General features: G+C 42.7%; 1 protein-coding gene across 3 annotated transcripts in view; it reads right to left on the bottom strand.

Annotated features, from left to right (window-relative positions):
• Positions 1-377: 377 nt before the first annotated feature.
• The window catches only part of TRAF6 (TNF receptor associated factor 6), a 31,104-nt gene continuing 8,802 nt past the window's right edge, over positions 378-22,679 (bottom strand). For 2 of the 3 annotated variants that reach the window (XM_019519382.1, XM_019519381.1), the window contains 6 exons: positions 16,414-16,738; positions 8,518-8,668; positions 7,199-7,357; positions 5,663-5,734; positions 2,990-3,067; positions 378-1,573 (listed from right to left, as the gene is read on the bottom strand). In XM_019519382.1, the coding sequence (XP_019374927.1) occupies positions 692-1,573; positions 2,990-3,067; positions 5,663-5,734; positions 7,199-7,357; positions 8,518-8,668; positions 16,414-16,709 (1,638 nt within the window). In that variant the 5' untranslated portion in view covers positions 16,710-16,738 and the 3' untranslated portion in view covers positions 378-691. Of the gene's footprint in view, positions 1,574-2,989; positions 3,068-5,662; positions 5,735-7,198; positions 7,358-8,517; positions 8,669-15,237; positions 15,420-16,413; positions 16,739-22,679 lie in introns of those variants that run through there. The other variant, XM_019519383.1, reaches the window with a different exon arrangement.

Below are 22,679 nucleotides of genomic sequence, written 5' to 3'. Positions count from 1 at the left end.
AGGGAGTTCCCCATTGTGTAAGTGTGCTGCTGGTTCCTGCTGCCCAAGTGCAGCACCCTGCACTTGTCCGTATTGAAACGGATCCTGTTCCTGTTAGCCCACCCCTGTAACCTATCCAGATCCCTCTGCAATCTCTCACTCCCTGCTAGCGTGCTCACCTCCCCCCAAATTTTGGTGTCATCAGCAATGAATGAATCATAGAATCATAGAAGTAGGGTCGGAAGGGACCTTGTAGATCTTCAGGTCCGACCCCCCGTCTGGGCAGGAGAAAAGACTGGACTCAAATGAGTCCAGCCAGGTAGTCATCAAGCCTCTTCTTAAAGATCCCCACAGTGGGAGCCAGCACCACTTCCCTAGAAAGCTGGTTCCAGGAAATTCCTCTGCAGAAGTTTTAAGTTTGAAAATGTATCCTTGCTCCATTCAGTTAGCTTAATAGGTTAATAAAGAACAATTATGAGTATTTAGACACACAACATATGAAGAGGGTAGTGGGAATGAAATCTTATACCAAAGTCAAACAGGTTCTATTGAGTCAAAAAACAACCATGTTGTCCTGTAGAGAGACACTGTTTCAGTCGTAAAGTCTTCTCATGAAATTTTTTTACATTACTGGAAAATCTCTTTGACTATATGTTTTGTCCCTATAGTCTGTTGTGGAAGGGAAGCAGGACTCTTCTGGTTAAAGTACAGACTACACTACACCTTCAGTACTACGGGGCTGAAATCCCTCCCTCCGGAGACTGTTAAAATCTAATCGTGTTACAACTTCACAGCGCACAAGAAGGGTATCATCTTTTACAAAGGTTCTTTGTTTCAGAGCTTGCAGGTGCATGAAAGTCACGTAACCAAAACCCTTTGGGTTGCGGTGGACTGTTGGTCTCTGGAAGGCTAGCAGCTCAGGTTTGGCTTCCATTACTTCTTCATGATTCAGCCTTTCAGGTCCTTCAGACTGATCCAGAATAGAAAGCCGTATGGTGCCCTGGAATGGCCAAGGCAGGTAGCTGTCATATTCCCCTTGCATAGTATGGACAAAAAGGGATATAAAGTTAGCACAACGCTGAGAATTTGGTAACTGGATATGCAGACGCAAACAGAGTTTGTAGCCAGGTTTTCCAGTGTAGAAGCCAGGGCTGTGTGTCACAACAGGCCTTTCTTCTTCTTGGGCTTTCAGAAGTGAAGAGAAATTCTCAATCTTCCAGATATAAATGCCATTACATTGCTGTGCCTCCATTTCAGCAATTTTCCCCTCTAGGTTTCTGATAGTACGTTTGAGCTCAACCATGTTAATACTCTGAGTTTCCATTTTAGCAATCAGCTCTCTGATTTGGTGATCCTGTCTTACCAAGCGACCTTCCAACTGCTGAATTGTCTCCTTGAAGTTCTCTACTTCCGGGTTGCACTCATATGGGGAAGATGAAGGGTGGGAGAAGAGGCCTGGCTCAAAGGATGGGCCATTGGAGAAGGATACAGGAACTGTGGCAGTCACACTGACACTTAGGAGAGTCTGAGCCATCATTCTCATGTGAACCTGAGTAAATTCCTGCATGTGGCGTGCCAATTCATTTCTCTGCATCTAGAGTTTAAAGAGATGTGACATTATGAACATAACAAGAATTGGCAACATTTCATGCAACTGAGTCACAAATATTTGGCTTTAAAAAAACAAACAGCTGTACATAATAGGAATGTGATCAGTACTATCAGATGTGATGAAACTGAAGACAAGTTGCAGAATTGATAGAAGTTTGGGGCGCAAGGGATATCAGTAGATCAAGTCTGACCCCCTACGCTCTGGGTAGGAAAGAGCGCTGGGGTTAGATGACCCCAGCCAGGTGCATGTCTAGCTTCCTCTTAAAGACCCCCAAGGTAGGGGAGAGCAACACCTACCTTGGAAGCTTATTCCAGATCCTGGCAACCCTTACCATAAAGAAGTTCTTCCTGATGTCTAACCTAAATCTGCTCTCTGTCAGTTTGTGGCTATTGTTCCTAGTTACTCCAAGGGGTGCCTTGGTAAACAAAGCACCTCCTATTCCTTGCTGCCCCCCCCCGGAAGAATTTTTAGGTGGCCACAAGGTCACCTCTCAGCCTTCTCTTGCGGAGGCTGAAGAGATCCAGGGAGTTCAATCTCTCTTCGCAGGGCTTTGCCTGCAGGCCCCTAACCATACAACCTCTGAACCTTCGAGGTTGTCCACATCCCTCTTGAAGTGTGGCGCTCAAAACTGGACCCAGTACTCCAGCTGTGGCCTGACCAATGCTGCATAGAGGGGAAGCATCACCTCCCTGGACCTGTTTGTCATGCACCTGCTAATGCATGATAAAGTGTGGTTAGCTTTACTGACTGCTTTGTCACACTGATGACTCATGTTCATCTTGGTGTCAACAATGACTCAGAGATCCCCCTCTGCTGCTGTGCTGCTAAGAAGGTCCTCCCCTAGCCTGTAAGTGCACTAGTGATTCTCTCTCCTTCAGACAAATAGGTTTAATATTTTCTTATACTGCAGCACTACAGTCCCTACATGGCACTGCTGTAATGGGAAACCTAAATATGAAGATGCTCAAAAAAGCTAGGGAGCAGCAAGATGAAGAGAAAAATTACATGATTAAAAGGAGGCAAGGTGACTACAGAACATGGGAATATTTCAGCAAATTAGTATTTTCACAAAAATGAAATAAAATAATTTGGGGATCATGGAGATGCAAGTCACATCATTAAATTTCTCTTTCCCCTATATTTCAGGAGTTATACAAGTACAAAATATACTTGTGAATCAACATAGGTGAGAAAAAAAATCATTCACCAAAACTTAGCACTCAAAAACCTTCTGTCAATGTTCTTACCCTACCCTTACTGATTTCTACAGGAGCAAAGTCAGGCCACCACTTGGTCCTTTCCACAATGCCACTCAAAATCAAGCCAAGATCAACTGTACCTAGCATCGGGTAAGAGAGTAACACGCTCCTTGCATCTGCGGAATAAGAATAGACCTACCTTTTCAGGACATCCAAAGGCACTGTAAGTACATGGTACTGGGGCTGTAGGACAGTCATTATCATAATGATTAGGCATCTAAAAACAAAGTCAGAGTTAAGGTTAAAATACCTTACATTAAAAATCTTATATTTTCTTCAGATCAAAGTTTTCTAATATCAGAAAAGATATGATTACCTTAGCTGACATGTGGAAGTACCTACATGTCAGCTAAGTACACGCAACTAGGAGGCATCTCCTGGGTCAATGAGTCCAGTTTCAGGCTAGATCAGGCTTGTCCAACATACGGCTTGTGGGCTGCTGTGTGACCGCCAAAGCATTTTCCAAGGCCCGAGGTGCTGCAATGGGAAATGAAAAGTAAACACTGTTTACTTTCGTTCCCACCCCTTGTTCCTCCCCCAACCCCTCAGCAGATTCCTAATAGATGTTGAAGGGCTGGGGAAAGGACAAGGTTCCCACATACACGGCATCAGCTTGACGTTGCTGACGCGGTACGTGTGGGAAGAGAAGTAGCCATGTGCCTCTCGGGACAGGATGAGCCCGGCTGGAGCAGTAGGGGCTCAGCTACACTTTCCCCCTACCTGTGCAGGTCAGTCCCAAGTGACACATGGCTCCGCCGCTGCTTCTGCTGGCTGGTGCCAACCTGGGCAGGTCTGCCCCATACGGAGCAGCATGCAGCTGAAGCTGGATTCCCACATGCTACTGGGGATGGGAGGAGCTCGGCCGGGTCGGCACCGGCCAGCAGAAGTGGTGGCAGAGCCATGTGCTGCTCAGGACTGACCGGTGCAGGCAGGGGAAAATGCAGCTGAGACCCTGCCACTCCAACCGGGCTCATCACATCCCAAGCAGCACACGGCTCTGCCATCACTTCTGCTGGCCGGTGCAGACCCGGCTGGGGTCCTCCCATCCCCAGCAGCACATGGGAAGCCGGCTTCAGCTGCGTGCTGCTCCCAATGGGGCAGACCTGCCCAGGTTGGCACCAGCCAGCAGAAGCAGCGGTAGTATTCTCAAAGTATTCTCAAAAATGCACATATTTTGTTGCTTTGATTAGTTTCCACTCTGGCCGATATCTTTTCCACATCTGATCTGTCGACTTGCATTACGCTTCTTTCTTTCATTCACTGAGAAATGAGTAGAAGTGAAAGTATTTATTTTAGTCAAGTGTTTGGTATTTTTCCATTGTTGCTTTTATATTGTTTTTATTTGGATTTTAAGCCACATTTCATTTTCACTTCCTGCAACTTCATTGGTGTCAAAGGTCACGCAACATCACTTCCTGATGTGATATTGCTTCTTGTGAGGTCTTTGAATATGGCTCACTGGCCTACTGGGTGATAAAAAAATTCATGATCCAGCCCTACATTCAAAAAGTTTGGACATCCCTGGGCTAGATCATAACATTATAACCCTTTTCATAAACTGATAAAGTTCCACCATCAAATTAGCTAGGTTTTTTTACCCCAGTCCTTTTATGGAAATACTGTTCCAAAATCTCATTCCTCATAATTCCAAATCTAAATTTATTCCTAGTCAGTTAACAGACTTGTTTTTATGCCAGCATTGTTCCTTAGCTTAAATACTTTCTCTTCCTCTCTTGTATTCATCCCTGATACATATACAGAAAGCAAACATCTCCTCTCTCAAGCTCTGTTCTAAAAGGCTAAGCAAGCCAAATTCTTCCAGGTTATGCCTAGGATTGTATTTGCCCCTCTCGTAGCTTTCTGACAACTGGTGGAAGACTCTTGGAACTGATAACATGAATCAAAACCTAAATAAGTGGCTATCCTTTAAGAGATTTTAACAGTACAGGGTAATCATCATCATTATATACCAGCTTGCATCTTAGTCACCGTTTGCATGAACTGCTGACCAAGAAGGTCTGACAGAAGATTTTCAATGACTGTGACATCAATGGACACTTTCTACACAATGGGCATTTATACACATACATTTTTGTGCAGGGATTAATTGAGTCTGCTCCACACGCAAGCTGATGTGCACTGTGCTGTGGTGTGTACAGTTGTATAAGTGGTGAAATGCACGTCAGTGTGCAGAAAGTGGGGAAGGTGTGCTTTTGAATGAAAGTGCCTCTGATATATTTTAGTTCAAAAGCGCTCTACCACCATTTTCTCACTGGTGGCACGCACGTGACTACTTATATAACTGCAGGCACCACAGCGCCAGGTGCTTTTTCAAAGCACTCGCCACTGTGGTGTGTGCATGTGTACAAATGCCAAATATGCACACATGACAGCAAGACTTATTATAGCCTTGATGCAACTGGTCCTTCCAGGTTCAACCATAAAACAGTAGATAAATGAAGATCTGCTTGGATTCCTGTTTAACTCCACTCTGTTGTCATTATTGCCAGACCTGAATATTAATACACTCACTAGCCTTGTCAGGAGAAAGGATTTCTGAATAGCGTAATTTGCTGCCAAAACACAACATTTACATTTTCCTTGAATTTCAAACAAAAGTGGTGTTACACATGCATGCACAAACAATCTGACCTATAATACATCAGAAATTTAAATGGGAAAAGTAAAAATCTTAAATCATTTCCAATTAATAGGCTGTTTCTTGCCATTACCTCCATTTGAGATTAAGGTATTTCATATTTGGACTGCTTCCCGAGCCGATATGGACATATGGAGAAAGATAGCCTCTTACCTGTTCTCTAATGAGCACAGTATTACAATATTCACAAAACACATTTGCCAGTGGACAGTGCTCTTCATGATGCTTCAGTTGTTGAAGAGGTGAGAAAGAAGATAAGAACCAATTAGTTAAACACAGAAAGTTAAAAAGAATTTTTTATTATTGAGTAACCTGTACTCTGTACTCTAGATGACCAATTCTTGATTGTTTTTTAAGCAAGCTTTATATTTTGGTAGTTTTAAATCAGGAAATAGGAAGGTACTGAACAGATTTCCTTCCTCATTTTCTTCTCCCTGAATACACAAGTATCCACACTTTCAGGGGTTTATTCTGTTCTTGTATCAGAATTAGTTTTTAAATTAATAAAAACGTCTTACTACTCGACAAACACCACAAATGTGATAACATTCATTTACATAGCAACTTCCATTCAAATCTGTTTTTTCAAAAAGGCTAATATGCCAGGCCTATTTACAAGTAAGGAAATTGGATCCCCAAAATGGTAATGTGTCCTAGATCACCAACATTAGATTTAGAGCTAGGAACATAACACAGAACTATTTCTAGTCTCTTACTCTAAGGAGAAATCTATAGATGGGTGAACAGCTCCCTCAGCACCATGCTTATTTTGATCAGACAGAGCGAGTCCGTGAGTGAGCATGTGTGCGTGAGTGAGCACAGGAAAAGAAAACATATCTATCAGGATTTTTGCCCTTTGGTTATTTCAGGTCTTTTTAAAAAGGTTGCTGTAGAATACTGACATTGTTGCAACTGCTAGTAAAGCTAAAAAAAAATTTAAAAAAGTTAATGGTTTCTTTTTAGGCAAACACTTTTACCCATCTATGCACTGTACAGTCCCCAAGAATGGTGATACAAGTATGACCCTTTTCAAAAGAAGGCTACTCTTTAACCTGCCCTTGAAGGGCGCCTGTACTCATTATGGGGTCTAATCCATATTAATTTAAATAGGTTTATAAAATTTAAACTTGTTTATTTTGGAGCATCGTATCAGCGTTTGTGCATACTAGATTTTCAAACAAATTAAGCCCAGTTCCTGGCTGGCGCTGCAGGAGAGTGGGATGGTCCTGTGCTGCCTCCCTGGCCCAGGGCCCTTCACCCTGTGCCCTGCCATGCAGCTGTGGGAGCAGGGAGCTGGCACATGGCACAAGAAAAAAAAAGTGGCAGTAATTCAAAGGGGTGAACTACAAAAAAGCCACCGCCACCTGGTGGACAAAGCGGCTCATTACATGCCTTTCATTGCCTTTGCACACAACAAATCCATGGACACAATGCTTTAATTCGCAGCAAACCAAACTAAACTATGTCCAAGGAGTTTCAGTTTAATGCACCAGAAAGACTTCAAGCGACTGGAAAACCTGCTTGTGCAAAGTTATGCCACTGCACTGCAAGAAAAGGCAAAAAACACAACGTGTACAAACACCCAAAGACAATCAGGAGCTCACAACTTTTGTATGGTAAGCACAGCAGAAGAAACTGCTTTCTTTCTGAAGCAAACTAAAAAACATCCGTTACTGATTCCGTCCTCACCTCTTTATCTTCATAAGCCATAGACGTGGCACAGTTGGGACAGCAGACTTTCCGCCGTGGACATTCCTGTGTCATGTGCTCTTTCATCTGATTCTTCTGGAAGGAGCCCAGGCACTGCGGGCATTCCACACATGAAAAGTTACACTGCAACTGATGCTCCTATATAACAGCAATAAGACGACATAGTATTAAAAACAAAATGAAAAATTCAGGTACCACATTCTCATTAGTCTTGAAAATAACAGAAAAGCACTTTTAGGCTTTTCTTTGTTGCCCAACCAGCCCACAGAGTGATTGGTCTACACAGACACTTATATACTTTAGCAGGGCACCACTGACTTTAATGACAGCCAGAATTTGGCGGGGGGGGAGGGAAACCATAATAGAATTAGGGTTTGAAAAGACTAGACAGTGTTTCAACACTGTACTTATACAATCAGTAAAATAATTGCTAGTTAAGCCACTGTTTATCAAACTTCAACAATTATTTTAAAAATCAACTATTATTCTAGCTGTTGTAAAATCGCTGCTAGCAGATATTATGGATGCTGAGGGTGCATCTACACAAGACATTTACTGAGCAGCTGACTAATTAGCTCCACAGTAGTCTCAGCATCTACAGTGAATCCCTGTTAGGGAATAATAAACTAAACGGTGCCATAGGTTAGTATTTGTCAACACAAGTACAATCCTATGGTGGCATTGTTTAGTGCACTGCAATGCACGTGTAGATGTTGATGGGGTTGGTTGGAGCACAAGGGTGCTTCAGTGGCCCCAAGCAGTCCCTCCGCAGCTTGTTAAGTCAGACTGGAGCAAGTCCTGGATTGGCAGGCGAGTGACTCCTCTCTGCCAACTAGGGTTGTTATGACCTGGCTCAACATGCTGTAGTCCTGAGCGTACATGTAAATGCTGCACCCAGGAGCAGTAGACTCCAGTGTGAACTGTGCTGGAGTTTATTCCATCACATTAACTACAGGTGTAGATGCACCCTGCAGATAGAAAACTGCCACATGCATGATAAAACTTGATCAAAATCATCTCTGACAAGAGACAGTCTACATCGCAACCAGGGTGCTTAAGAGAGTAGTATTATTTATGTAGCAAAAAATATTGCCTATAAGCTATGCCAAACACACTTGAGTCACTTAAACTTAGATCAACCACTTTCAAAGAAACAGTAGCAGACTTGAATAAAATCAGCAATGGATTTGAACAACAAATCAGTAGGACGAAAATTGCTTAACTGAAGTCATTCAGGGATTTTAAGAAACTTTTAGAAATAGAAACCACTTTATTTGCATTTATAAAATGATTCCTACCTCTAGATGTCTCAGCTCCATCTTCAAACGGCACCCTTTGTTGGGACATCTCACTGTTAGCGAGAGGATTTCCCTCTTCGCAAAGTTGTCAGGGAAAAGTTGATTTTCAAGTAGAATTTCATTGTCTACTGGACATTTGTGACCTGCATCTCTACCATAAGAGGAGGACAAAGGGTATTTTTGTATAAAGTGAAAGAACAGCAGATTTCATAATTCTTCTCTTGCCCTTATTTTAAAATCTTCTTACACACCAGTGAGAAACTGTTGTCATATTTAAAGAATAAATTAAGCACATGTCTACAAGTAATATAGTTAAATAGCCAAGAGTAAGCAAAGAATAAACTAAACATGTGTAAAACAGCCAATTGTGATCAACGCTTCTGAAGTGTAATACTACTAAAAAAACCCTGATACTATAACAACACACACAGCTGCACATAACTGGGTTAAAGACAAGGAGCATGTGTGGTTCAAAGATCAAAGGCCATACCATTGTCTTAGTTCTCACATTCTTGCTAGCAGAGACCTGCTGCAGTGGTTCTTACCAAGGGTGCTAAAGGGGTACCTTTAGATCCTCTCACAGGCGCCATGTAATGTCAGGCACGCACACAAAATTCACAAGACAAATCCCGAGACTTCAAATAGGAGTCTATAGTGTTAAAAGTATTCTGACCTGTTGTGGTCCAAGTTGTTTGCAACAGAAGAAATGTTGTATTATTTTTCTGTAGCCAAAAAATGAGTGAAAACAATGAGCAGGCACTTCTGAGGAGTGCCTCAAATCTAACAAGGGATGCCTCAAGTCTAAAAAGGTTGAGAACTACAGACCTAGGGGTTTGGAGAGGATCTGAAGGTTTTGTTCTTTGCTGAATAAGGAAATCACTGATCAGCAGCTCTACTATTGTTAGGGGAAGTAGGGCAGAGTTGAGACTTAAAAGAGATTATGAACTTCCGTTTGAGAGTTTTGCTTTTAGGAGGTGGTTTGCCAAAAGGCGCTCTCACTCCTTAACAAGCAGAAAAAACAAAGCAGTGGTATACTATTTCAGATCTTACAGCTTGCTCAACACAGTGAGCAGCCTTGTAATACTGAATAGACCTCCTACGCAAAAAGCAGTTAGACCAGGTATAGCAATGTCACGCAGTTCCCATGCTCTGTTTATAATGAAGTTTATGGGCAACTTGCGGGGAAGGGCTTTCAGAAGTGAGCCGCCTGTTTCCAGATGTAAAAAGCTATACTGTGCTAACACTTAACCTACTGTTAGTTAATGCTAGGCAGCAACATCTATGTCTCTAACTTTTAAATTAATCAGAGGAGTGGGGTCTGCCTCAAGTGTAGAATGGGGATCATACACATGTGCCTATTTTAGCCAGACACGACTCTTTAATCAGTGACTGCCAAGGACTAGCTAAATGCTAAGCATCTACAGGAATGTTTAGTGTGTTTAGTAACCATAGTAAGAATGTAACATGGATGTCAAGGAGAAAAAAAAAAGAGAAAAAAGCTCACAGTGGGAAGATACCATGCAAGTTTCCCGCATAATTCAGTTTATACACTCCTCTACTAATCTGAACCTATTGTTTTTCAAGTCTGGTGGATTTTCTGAGAAGTGACTGCCCAACAAGATAAGTTACATCACCTTGGATGGTGCACATGACTAGGGACCTACTGAAATTCCGATTTTGTGATTTTTGCAGAAACCATGAAAAAAATCAGTAGGCCCCCTGAGAAAAAGCACAGGGACTTCAAAAAAAGGCCAGCGTGTGGGGGGCTGGGAGCAGTGGAGGAAGGGGGAGGAGGGGGGGAGGGCTATAAATAGAAAATGGCAGGAAGCCCTGGTGTCCTGAAGCATGGGGGGGTGGGGGGAATTTTCACGGAGAGCATGTCTCTGGCCAAAGGGCACCGAAAGTCCTGCCCCTCCCCAGAGGGCCAGGACATTCAAGGCTCCTGGTCCAGTGAGAGGCGTGGAGGGCCTGCCACACTGCTGCAAAAATAGCAACTGGCACTGTGCTCAGACCACGAAATTGGGAAGCAGCTACCCCAAATCTGGTAGGTCTCTACACATAACATGAGCAAAAATCCATTAGGAAGTATTCTTAGAACATTCAACTAGCTTCACTAGTGACCTAAATTCAGATGTGGAAAGGAAAGCCACACCACCACCTAAAAACTAAAAAACTGACCCACAATGCTACAGCACTTGGGGCGGCTTCTCTGAGAAGTGTAATAACAAGGCTGTTGTTTAATCAAAGTCATCAAGTGCATTGTATCTTAAATGCTTATCAGAGTATGTAGGTTGGGAATGATGCAACAAGTATAAAGGAAGAAGGCAAAGTAAGAGAACTAGTCTATTTGGATGGCAAAAAGCTATTGCTTCAAACAGTTACTCCAAAAATGTTTAAAAAAATTTATGTAAGTTTAAGAAATCTGGCAAAAAGCATTCACTCCCTTCTCCGACTGTTTGAGGACATTGTGTGCATTAAATATGCAGATTCCTGAATAGGTTTAAGATAAGCTTCTCAAAAGTTTGAGTATTGTTGCTATAGTATAGGTCTGTCCACCTTCTAAGTAGTCAGGGGCTGTACTAGTGAGAGCCATAGGCTCCTGGAACTACAGCCCGCCCCCCACCCCCAAAGTTGCCCATAAAATTTCATTTTAAACAGATCATGGGCAAGGGGGGAGGGGAAGGGGGAGAGAGGAGGGTGCTGTTCCAGCATGACATTGTTACACCTGGTCTAATTTGATTTTTCCCCCTCCACTCAGCTGCCAATTATTTTGTTATAATCTTCCAAGTCTAGAATTAAATTACTGGAGGATCATTTTAAATTCATCCCTCCCCTATCACTGTCATGGGGAAAGCAGTGGCAGGGGCACAGATGGCAGGGTGCAGGTGGGGGGATGGGAAGGAGGTAGAGGGGGAGTGCAAGTCGTAACGGGGTGGGAAGGCAGCATGGGGCAGAGGTTGGTGGACAGGTGGCATGGACAGAGGCAACAGCGGCAGCTTTGACTCCAATCCCGAGTTGGGGCCAGAGCTGGTGCTGCAGCAGCTCTCCTGCCGCCACCTGTAGTTGAATCCAAGACAGGTTTTTTTTCCTCTACGTTGAATGGGGGAAAAAAATCTCATCCTGGATTCAAGTAAATAGAGTAGCTTACTTGTACCCCTCTAGGAGCATGCAAGTGTAATAGCTGCATCATAATGTTCCCTTTTAAAGTGCCTGGAAATTACCTCTGGCCACAGTCTAAGACTATACTTTCTGAGCAACCATTACATCTGATACAATGTTGGCAAACAGCTTGACTCATTTTTCCTTTCAGCTGATAACTGAATTGTTTGCAGACACTGTTTTGTCTACTGCCCAGCTCTCCAGGTTGCTTAATATTATTAGCATTACCTCCATATTTGGAGTAATCAGGATATTCTCACTTTTCAGCCAACTCTACTGGTTCTATTAGAAATAGCCTCTCTTTAGATGAAACTACAGCAACTTTAATTAGCCAAAATGTGCTCGTCTCCCCAAACTGAAAAGGGACAGAAAGTTTTTGTGGGTGTATCAATAAAGGGCATGACTCCAGAACTCAGACCCTTCTACATAATATTTCTGCTGGCCTAGCAAAAAGATGTTTCTGACTTTTGGTATGTACTACAAGCCTGATGTATGTTGTGGCCACAGAAGATACAGGGTTCTTATTTTATTTAGTTATTGGATTTGTGTTTAGGGATTCACTTCTAAAATTTGCTAACCAAAAGAAAGCAAAAGCAATTACTCTAAGCTGAAAACCAACACTAGCAGACACCTAAGAAAGTCAGTTAACTTGCAACAGCTGATCACAACCTCATCTGCTATTACCTTTACTCACAACGAGGCTAAAGCTTTTTAAGAAGTAACTTAGCTGACTGTGATCCCATCCATGTTATCTCTGTAGCCTACATGACATAGCTTAACATTTCAGTTTTAACTTTTTTTGATACCTCATGGATGAAGACAGCTTTCCAAACACGGCCCAGTTCTAACCAATGGAACATGGTCTACCCGAGTTTACCAACAGACTGAAACAATGACTCAGAGGTGTGAACTCGCTTGTGCCTTGAAACAGTGACTCAGAGATATGAACTCACTAGCTCCTTATTAAATCTTGCTGGAATATCAATTTTTAAGCTCAGTGATGACAATTTGGTGTCAACTTTAATGCATACAAGCAGAGGGAAGAAAAAGAGATCAGGAAGGAAGAGAAAAGAAAGGTAGATATTGAAGTTTTCAAGTTGAGTAGATTTTCCACACTAAGCACTGCTTGTGACAATTGCATTGAACATCTGTCTACTGAACATTTTGTTACTACACAATGGTCATTTCCCCCTTCTGAGGTTCTTACTGACATCACTGTGAACAGTAGGTACCATGTGTAATCCAACCTATGGATCACAATTAAGCAAGGAATTCAGCACTTTCCCCTGAAGGAGTTGGACACCTGCACTATAAACTCTGCTTTCATTAATACTCACTCCAAGTGAAATCTGTCTTGGCTATGTGACTGAAGTAAATAAAAAGTTACTGATAGCCCTTGGAAAATCATGGGAATGACTAATGGTCTCTCACACCTGCAAGTGTTTTATAGTCACTGAAATAATGAATACTAGACTGAAAGAGGACAGAAGTAGGAAGTGCCACAGCTGTGAATCAAAACCTGTAGTTATTAACAGCATTTACAGGTGACACTTACCAGACTATCTGTACTGCAGTTAAAAGAAAAGGCAACTGTTTCCCAGGCTCTGGGGTTTAAAACGGAAGCTTCTCCACCTGGCAGAAAAATGTAGTTGTTTTGAACACCACATCTCCCCTACTTCCTCATTAAGCACTGCTATAGGAAATCTCTATGAACTGGCAGACTGTCACAAACAGTAGTTAAAAAAAGATGGTCATACTAGGAGATTATCTCAAAAGGAAAGCTGAAGAATCCTACCGATGGGTATTTTTATAAAAGAGTTTTCTCTTGATCTGGCTAGATGACCAAGATATTTCTAAAGCTCCATATAACCAAACATCCAGGCTATCAGCTTGGAAGTTCCAATAACTTATGTCCTCTTGAGACAATTTTGACTTTTTACATAAATTTCATCATAAAAATCCCAACGTTTGTGTGAGCAGAGGATAGGTACTGGTGTCAGTACACAAAGCAAGTCTGGTAGGAATATATCAAGGGGGGCTTCGTTTCCTATGTATCCAACTAATATTACACAGACTTAATATACAAATGCTAAAGCCTTGTTTTAAAGACTAAGAGTTCCTCCCATGTTAGATTACACAGGAAGAAGCACGTATTTGAAGTTACGTAAGACAGTGACATTACAAGAGTTAAGGTTGGAAAGCCAAACCCTTAACCTCAGTTCTGGTATTTTCTTTTATCTGTACAACCTTAATTTGGTTCTAGTACTTATATATGTGCAGATTTTTATTTCTGCAGGCCCTTGCCTCATTTAATGCAACTCAAAAGGGCACTGTGAAGATCAATGTATTAGTACATTATACATTAGTAGTGGCAGCCGTAGAAAAACCATGGAGAATAAAATTTTGTATTGAGAGAAGAGTTTGTATGATGTGCAATAAATAAGGCATTTTGTGGGCAACACATTGAACAACAAGGATGAAGTAAAATACAGGGTAGAGGCTTATTAACTAAGCACTATCCAGCACTTGCTGCAAGTGAAACAGGTTCCTATGGGAAAATGGTATGTGTACACTTTTTCACAACTATTACATTGGAAGGTTGCATCAAACTCAATTCTGGCATTTCTCTACTTTCAAATGAACAGCTCTGTAACCCATATCGCTTTTATAAATGCCGTTTCCGAGGCCAATTTTTTTTGTAAAGTAGACTAAGACAAATTGGTTTCATCATGTGGCACCATACTGAGTCCCACCTGGGTCAGCAGAGTTGGACCCTTTGGATTAAAGCCCAAATGGCAGAATTCTATTTGAAGGGAACATGCAGCTCGATCAGTGGTTCTAATCCTTGTTTGTACTGGGACTCATTTGTAAACATCCATCAGTCCCCACCCAGTGCCTCTCACTCCCGACCTGCTGCCTCCCACCCCTGGCCCCCTGTGTGAGGTTGGGGGGGTGGGTGTGTGGGGCATACCTCCAAGCAGCCCCTGGTAGACTGCAGTTCTGCCAGCCTGCAAGAGAAAAGCCACAGTTTCTGGTTTTCTCCTTTAAAGCAGAATTCATTTTTAAAAAGTGTGTTGATCCATTTTTAAAGTTTGTTTGCAACCCTTTCATATATTCTTGCAACCCACTTTTGGGTTGTAACCCCCAGGTTAAGAAACAGTGAACTGGATTATTCTTAGTGGGGGAAAATGACAGACCAATGAGCAATGGTCTCAATCTGCAGCAAGGGAAGTTTAGACTAGATATTAGGAAAAAAAAATGTTCTCACTACAAGGGTAGTAAAACACAGGAACAGGTTACCCAGAGAGGTTGTGGAACACCCATCCTTGGAGGTTTCTAAGACCCAGCTGGACAAAGCTGTGGATGGGCCTGCTTTGAGCAGAGGGTTTGACTAGATGACCTCCTTAGGTCCCTTACAGCCCTAATTTTCTATGATTCTAACAAATAAAAGGAGGACAATTTGCTCCTGAGCTACAGGGCGATATCACATGTTTGACAGGTTGATTCTAGGTTCCGAAAGAAGGGTGGTGTAGTAGCTGGATAACCTCCTGCCTCCCTTACTTGATCATCATTCTTCCGAGACAAGCCCATCTGTTCCTCTGCACCCTCTCAGGTTCTTCAGGTAGAGCCTCTACCAGCTGTTTGGATCAGTGTAATCCCCTGTAACTCTCCTCAGATCAGCCTCCTTGTTTACTCCCTGCTGCCTGGACATCATTAGGGGGAACACTGGAAACCTGCTGTTCCTGCAACTAGTATAATAGTAGTCTCCAGGTACCCAGAACCACTGCAGTGAATGGCCTGCATAGCTTTGGCCTGGAGCATGATCAGCACAGACAGAATCTCTGGACAATTTAACTGATGAACAAATCTCTGCAGTGCATATCCAGAGAGATTTACAGAAGCCTTTATGTTTGTCCATCTTTTAGCCAAATTTCAAACCTTTGCTGTCTTTAACACAGAGACAAACACCTTGAACATATTAGAATATTAAGCAGGAAGGTGCTAGAGCATCTCAACAAGATAATCTAAAGATTTGTATTTAAACTATGGATTGACAACTTATTTTCCACTAACCTTGTTCTGAAAAAGAAGCTACTATTTATGCTAAAATTATCAAAGCGAAAAGAAAAGATATATGCTCATTTTGAGGCACATACTTGGCCTGAACAGTTGAAGTTTGGCATTTATAAGCAAAGGTGGTTTTAGGGAGCAATCTAAATATAACTGCTCTGCATATGATACAGCACAGGCAGTCCTTAACTTACAACATTTATAAATTGACACCCTGTTTCAATTTTACAACACCAGTTTAGACTTTACAGTGCTTGATCTGATGCAAGTTTGCTATGTCACTCATCTCCCTGGAGAACATCCGTCCAAACCTGCTTGGACACTTTCTTTAAGAAAGCAGACAAGACTCCAGAAAAACCTGCAGCCAAGACCCCTTCAAAAAGTCCAGCAAAGTCACCTCAAAGAAGTCCTTCCAAATCAATACGATTGCTATTTACAATATAAATACATTAATGTAGCTATATTACTCATCTATTATTGATCGAGTACAAAATTCTGGGGTATTTCTGGTGATTCTCACAGGTCATAATCCATTACACAGCAACAACACAAACATGTAATGTGCCTTCGCAAGTTGCGTTGTGCTTAAGTTGCCCCTAAGCAGCTGTACTCAAATTGGTACATGTACTTTCTTTGTAGATTCAATTCCCATGAGCACTCCTTTACCTTATTGATTTGACAATGCAGCCTTTGCAAAAGCGGTGTCCACATGGTGTCTGCACTGCTTCCCGAAGAGCCATCAAACAGATAGGACACTCGTATTTACTTTCCAGGGGCGGATCAAACTCCACATCATATCCCTGGGTCTCTTCTGTGAAGGAATTTGGTGCATTTCCAGTCCCACTGCTGACACTTGCACTGTCTTCTTTTGCTCCAGCACTGCATGCGCTGGCCATGGCTGCACAGCAGCCACTCTCCAGTTCTCTGGCTCCACAGCTGTTATCACTTTGTAGCAAGCTCATAGTAACCAGCTCAGTGCCAAGGAGGCGCTCTGCAAGGCAGAAAGTCAGTGTTAAATTAAGTATTTGAGGGTTCTGCTTTCTAACAGGACATCAATCCCACCCCTAACACAAACAACATGGCACCTGTAAGATCTTTCACAGATTTTTTTTTTAGTTTATGAACTCTTGCTCTTTTTCCCATCATCATCATCATGCAGCCTCTGAGGAACAGCAAGGTGGGTTATCTTACACCAAAAACCAAATGCAGTCCTTATGATGTTGGCTCCATCTCCAATTCTAGTTAAAACCTATTTTCCCCATTGGCTGTGCCTATTAAGAATGCCCCTTTTTTGTTTTCATACTATGTATTTCTAAAGTATTTCAAGATTGTTCAAATGAAAAAATGCTGTCCAAAATGTTTTCTTACAATCAATCCCTTGCTTTACATTTCCTCTGGTACCATGCGTCACACCTGACATTTTTAGTAAAGCAAGACTCATGGTTTAGGTTTCAATTTATTTGATAAGAGAATTTTGGGCATATGCCTCCAAATAAAATGTAATACAAATAACTTGAAGAAAGTAGATACTGAGCTGCAAAATGTGAGTTAAACATTACGATGCTGATAAGATTTTCTCATATTGGCAACAGAAAATTTCAATTTAGTTAGACTCTATAAAATATGAGATAAGGGCCCCATTTCTGCAGTACAAGCTAGAAAAGCTAGCTACATACTAATAGTACTCCAAAATTCTTTCCTGATCTCCTGTCCCGCCTTCTGATGTAGCTGGAAAAACAATATTAAAACAGGAAATGGGAATTATCTCTCTCTCTGCAAAGGACAGAATTTTCTAATAAAGTCAGTTTCTTAAACAGTGCTCTCAAACATGCAGAACTCACTTAGCAACAAAGCTGGTAAAGTCTATTTATCCAAAAGGATTCAACAGAAATTGGAATATTCATAGTTTACACCTTTCTTTAAAACCCTCTATTCCTTTTAGCAATAATTTGACAAGTCTAAAAATAGTTTTGTTCCATTACTGATGTCCTTTATGATATCAAAGACCAATTTTGCTGCCTGTATTTATACTGAAGTTATTTGGATCCATTTGTGGTTTGCTTCCAATACAATATATACTTAAGTATGCAGTCACTAAGGAGTGTGACTATGTTAACGCTGTAAAACTAAGCACTTACCGGTAGGGAATAGCAGATTTAAGATTATCTGTGTAACCTTAAAATGGTATCCATACCCACAAGCATTATGGATATGGAGGATTAAATGTCATGGCTTCATACCATTTGGCTACAGCTCCCCCACCTCATTCAGAACATAAGATAGAGATTTGCAGTTTAATCAGAGTTGGGCAGTAAGTCTGCCTATAGACCCACATGTATTATTTATTGCAGAAGCTGGCAGGTGAGTGCTAAACGAGCCATGGTATTAAGGAAACTGAATGCTACCCTGATTAATCAGATTCTATCCCTGCCTTTGCCAGAGCTGTCCCATGAGTCACTTCAACCAAACATTCACTGGCTGTTACTACCCATGTTCCTCATTTTCTGGGCGTACAGTACGAGGTATGGGAGCAGATTTGCAGAAGTACTGAGCACTCAGATATGCAACTGAAGTAATCCGGAGCCATGTACTGAATATATTGTCACAGAAGTGCATTTTAGTCAACCTTAACTGTAGGCAGAACAGATGACACTGCCTACAATAATGGGATAAAATGGTCATATTTGGCCCAAAACTAAAAACAAATAATAAATAAAAAAATCCAATGATGAAATCTATTAGACTGGAATACCTGAAATGAAATGTTTGGGTCACTTAATCTTAGACTGGATATAGTCTTGATGGGTTACTATAGGCGGATGGAGAAAAAATTATTTGGGGGGACTGAGTGCGCATACGCACCCCCGAGCAGGTAAGTCTGTGGGGAAGGGGTGGGGGGAGGGGAAAGGGCCATGGTAGGGGAGGGAGTGGGGCTGGGGCAGGCCCTGCATAGCTGGGGCAGGGCATAGGACAGAGCCAAGAGAGGCTCATTTGGGGGGCTCAGGGAGGGGGTGGCCCTAGGAGGGCATGTGCCCCTGGATCTGCCTGGGACGGGGCGGGCTGCTGCTGCAGGCTGGGGCTGAGCTCTTTCCTGCGGGGGCTGAGCTGGGCTGCACTCGGGGTAGGCAGCAGCGGCACTGGAGGGTGGGGGACGGTTTAGGGGGGCTACAGCAAATATTGGGGTGGCTCCAGCTCCACCTGAAACCCCCCTTCAATACCACCACCACAAGCGCAGCCTGGCCCAGTCCTGCCCCCGCTGGGAAGAGCCTGGCGCAGCCCCGGCCCCAGCAGATCTGGAGGCACACTGAACCCCATGGCTCCAGGAGTGCGCGTAGCAGGAGTCGCAGCCCCCAGATGGGCCACTCACAGCTCAGTCCCACACCCTGCCCCACCCCAGCTGTGCAACATCTGTCCCTCCCTCAGTCCCAGCCCCACTCCCATTGTCACCTCTGCGCATATTTCCTTTCCCACCTTGCTGCAGCCACTGGAAGCCCACAGCCAGGCTGCTTTGCAGCCCTACTGCTGACCCACATTTGGGGGGGGGCGGGCTAAGCCCCATTAGCCCCCGCTTCCACCGCCTACGTGGGTTACACCTTATAGAAATATCTTCCATCAAGAAGAAAGGGCTTCCCATTACCACATGGATTCTATCTGTAGCATTTATGAGTTTTCAGCTAGGAGTGCAATATTCATGTTTGTGCTGTAGTCAATGTGTTGAAATGTTAAAACCTTAACAGATATGATGTACCATCTTGTTCTAGTCAGATTTTTAATTTGGGTTTTATTTAACTGAGTGCAGGAAGTGGTTTGCATATTTAAGTACTTCAGCACAATGAGGTTCTGGTTCATAACTAGGCCTCCCAAATACAGCAATATATAAACAAGCAGTTTATTGGCAACTGCTTGGAAAACAATGAGAAAACTATCCATTCATGTTAGTGCTCTGGAGTGACCCCCAACTGTATTAGCCAGACAGGTTTCCCCAAGTGCCAAGTTCTCCCTTGTTAAGGGAGAATCAGACACACACTTAGTGGGGCACAGATTTGAAACTAAGAACTCAGAGGATACTGCATGGAGATACATGAAGATATACTTATTGGGGTCCTAACAAGAAGTGGTATGCCAAGTTAAATGAATAAAGGATATCAAACATCAAGAATGCACTTTTTGTGGAAAACATGGATTAAATTGAGGCTTCCTGACCAGTGATTTAAATTAATTCGATTTAAATCAAATCCACCCTGGTTCTCACTAATCCACTGGTAAGAAGCTCCTAAAGGGAAATAACTACAGAACAAACCAAGCTGGAGGCATTGCAACCCTGGGCCCAGTCTAAGAATGACAGAATTATGTGATTCTACTCCCAGAGGAATGAAGGCACAAGGCCCAAGAAGCACCCAACATGGCCACACAAGAGAAAACAGGAACAAGCCAGCACAGACAAGCAGGTCAGGTTTGATGAGCACACATATTCCAGAGAGAAGCAACAGTTAAAGGAAGGTCTCCATCTTCGTTCGTTTTTTTTAAATCCTTGTTTAGCAGCACTTCAGCAAGATATTGCAAGTACTATCTAACTAAATAAAGGGTCACATCTTGCTATATAATCTTAATAGCTTGATATTTACAGTACTTAACAGCTATAAGTGCTGCACAAACAGAAAATTTATTCTGTTCCATCTTGAATTGTTCCTATAACCAGAATAGTTGTGCACCATTTAGTTCATGGAAACAAAAAACAACCACCAGATATATTCATTGTAATGGGTGAGTCAGAGCAACCAGTCATTGTCCCATAGTAGTACAACAAAAATCCCGTACTTTTACAACATGCTAACAGTCCCCTTTTATCTAGAGCTTTCCACCTGCACATCTCCAAGAAGCTTACAAAAAGAAGGCAAGTACATTTATCTCCATTTTATAAATTGGAAAGTTTAGGCACGTTAAAAAAAGGCAGATATAGGAGAGCTTTCTGAGCCTTGAAGTCTAGTAGAACTGTTATACAATAGCCAAAACCCATATTAGATCACTGCATTGTATTTTAAAATAATTCACTCTTTTTAAATGGAGTCTCTATTTTTTAGTCCTTTAGTTATTTATTGATATTAAGTCCATCTTTGCATCTGTTTTCTCCTTCGAAGGAACAGCAGCTGTGCCTCTACTCCTGCACACCCAAGTACCTAGTGAGCAGACACCTATTCTGTTGCACTGAAGGGTGCAGGCTTCTGTCTTGGACCAGCTGAGGAGATAATCAAATAAACTAACTGGAATTTATGATTTTCCTGGGAAAAGTACTGCATCCAAGTCCAGAAGCACCAGTATGATTTGTTCCTGGAAAATTTCCTCACAAAAGATAAACTTAAAATAAGCCATAGGCCAGGAAAAGGGGATGCATTTGAAAATGAAAGATACTTTCAACACAATACCCAATTTAATTTGTTTGTCCCTACACTTCACTAAGAGTTTACACACTAGTCAAAATTTAGGAAAACCAGAGACATTGAAAACTAGACCATTTTTTCTTCAATTACTTTGAGTTATATCCCTTCTTCTCCTGGTTCAGTAAGACTTCAAACTAGAGTTTGGCATTATGAATAATTTGCCAATCATTTAATTCCTTTGGCTCAGCATTACTGCTTATGGCAAAGGTTCAAAGGAATGTGCTTATTCATAATGACATGAGCATGGAGGTTAAGAATAAGATAAGTTACTCTTCCAAGAACATTTATTCAGTCATTTCTCTACATGAGAGCCACCAGAATCTCTGCAATCTTCTGTAAGGCGGAAGGGTTATGCCTTTTAGAACATTTATGCCTGGCAGCTTAGCTACAAAGGCAATGCCAAATTAAGCAGCTCATAATGCACGTTACTCAATTAACCAAACATCGAAAATTAAATCTGCATGTAAAAAAACCCAAACAGTAGCTTGTTCCCTTGTTCATGTAGAAGTACCCGAACTGGAACAAACCTAAACATTAAATTTAATGATGCTTCCTGATCAGCCCTTTCAAGAAGGTAGAACAGTTGCTCTCAACCTTTTTAGAATTGAGGCACTCCTCAGAAAATGCCAGCTTTTAGTTTTCACTGTTTTGTTTTTAAAAAAAATAATGGAGCAGTTCTTATGTTGCAAAGAACTCAGACCCCCCCCTCAACAAGTCAGGAAGTTTTTGATGCTATGGATTCCTATTTAAAATCTCTGGATTTACTCTGTGAGTTAACATATCTAAGTGTTAACATTGTGTGGCAACCTGAGGCACTCCTGTAAGGATTTCACATCACTCTAGGGTGCCATGGCAACATGCCATTGAGAGTCATTGAGTTCTAAACATTGATTTGCTGATGGGCAGAATGGGCGCAGCCAGACGAGTGCGCATGTGTGTCTTGCAGCGTCTCGAAGTCCTCAAAAAACCCCACAAAAAACCCCAAACAAAACAAAAAAACAGCGGCAGAAAAAAGTGGGGCAGAGCATGGTCCTGGACCGTGCCCCGAGGCAACCAGGGGCTTGGTCCTCCAGAGATGCTCTGGTACCCTGCCAGAGCATCTCTGTGGTTGGCTCTTTCCTGCAGCGATGGGGACCTGGGCTCCGTGCCAGGTAAGTAGGGAGTGGGGGGAGCTGGAGGAGGGGGACTATTGAGGATGCAGGGGACCATGGAGCAGCAGCTCGGGTGCGGTGGGTCTGCCAGCACCCCTGCATGGCTCCAGCCCTTCCTGCTTGCCCTGCGGCCAGGTGCAGCCCCACCCCCGCTCGCCTCCCTGTTTGGCTGCAGTCCCCCCCAGCTCGGCTCCAGCCCCCTGCTTGCGCCTCTGCTCAGCTCCAGCCTCCTGCTTGCCCCTCTGCTCCGCTCCAGCCCCCCTGGCCTGGCTGCAGTCCCCCCCTCCCCCCGTGTGCTCCCCACCCGGCTGCAGCCTCATCGCTCACCCCCTGGCTGGCTCCA

Source organism: Gavialis gangeticus, unplaced genomic scaffold (genome assembly GCF_001723915.1).
Source record: "Gavialis gangeticus isolate Ggan-Ray unplaced genomic scaffold, GavGan_comp1, whole genome shotgun sequence".
Taxonomy (NCBI): domain Eukaryota; kingdom Metazoa; phylum Chordata; order Crocodylia; family Gavialidae; genus Gavialis; species Gavialis gangeticus.
The sequence above is the reverse complement of the archived record's forward strand: the minus strand, read 5'-3'. Positions and strand labels throughout refer to the sequence as shown.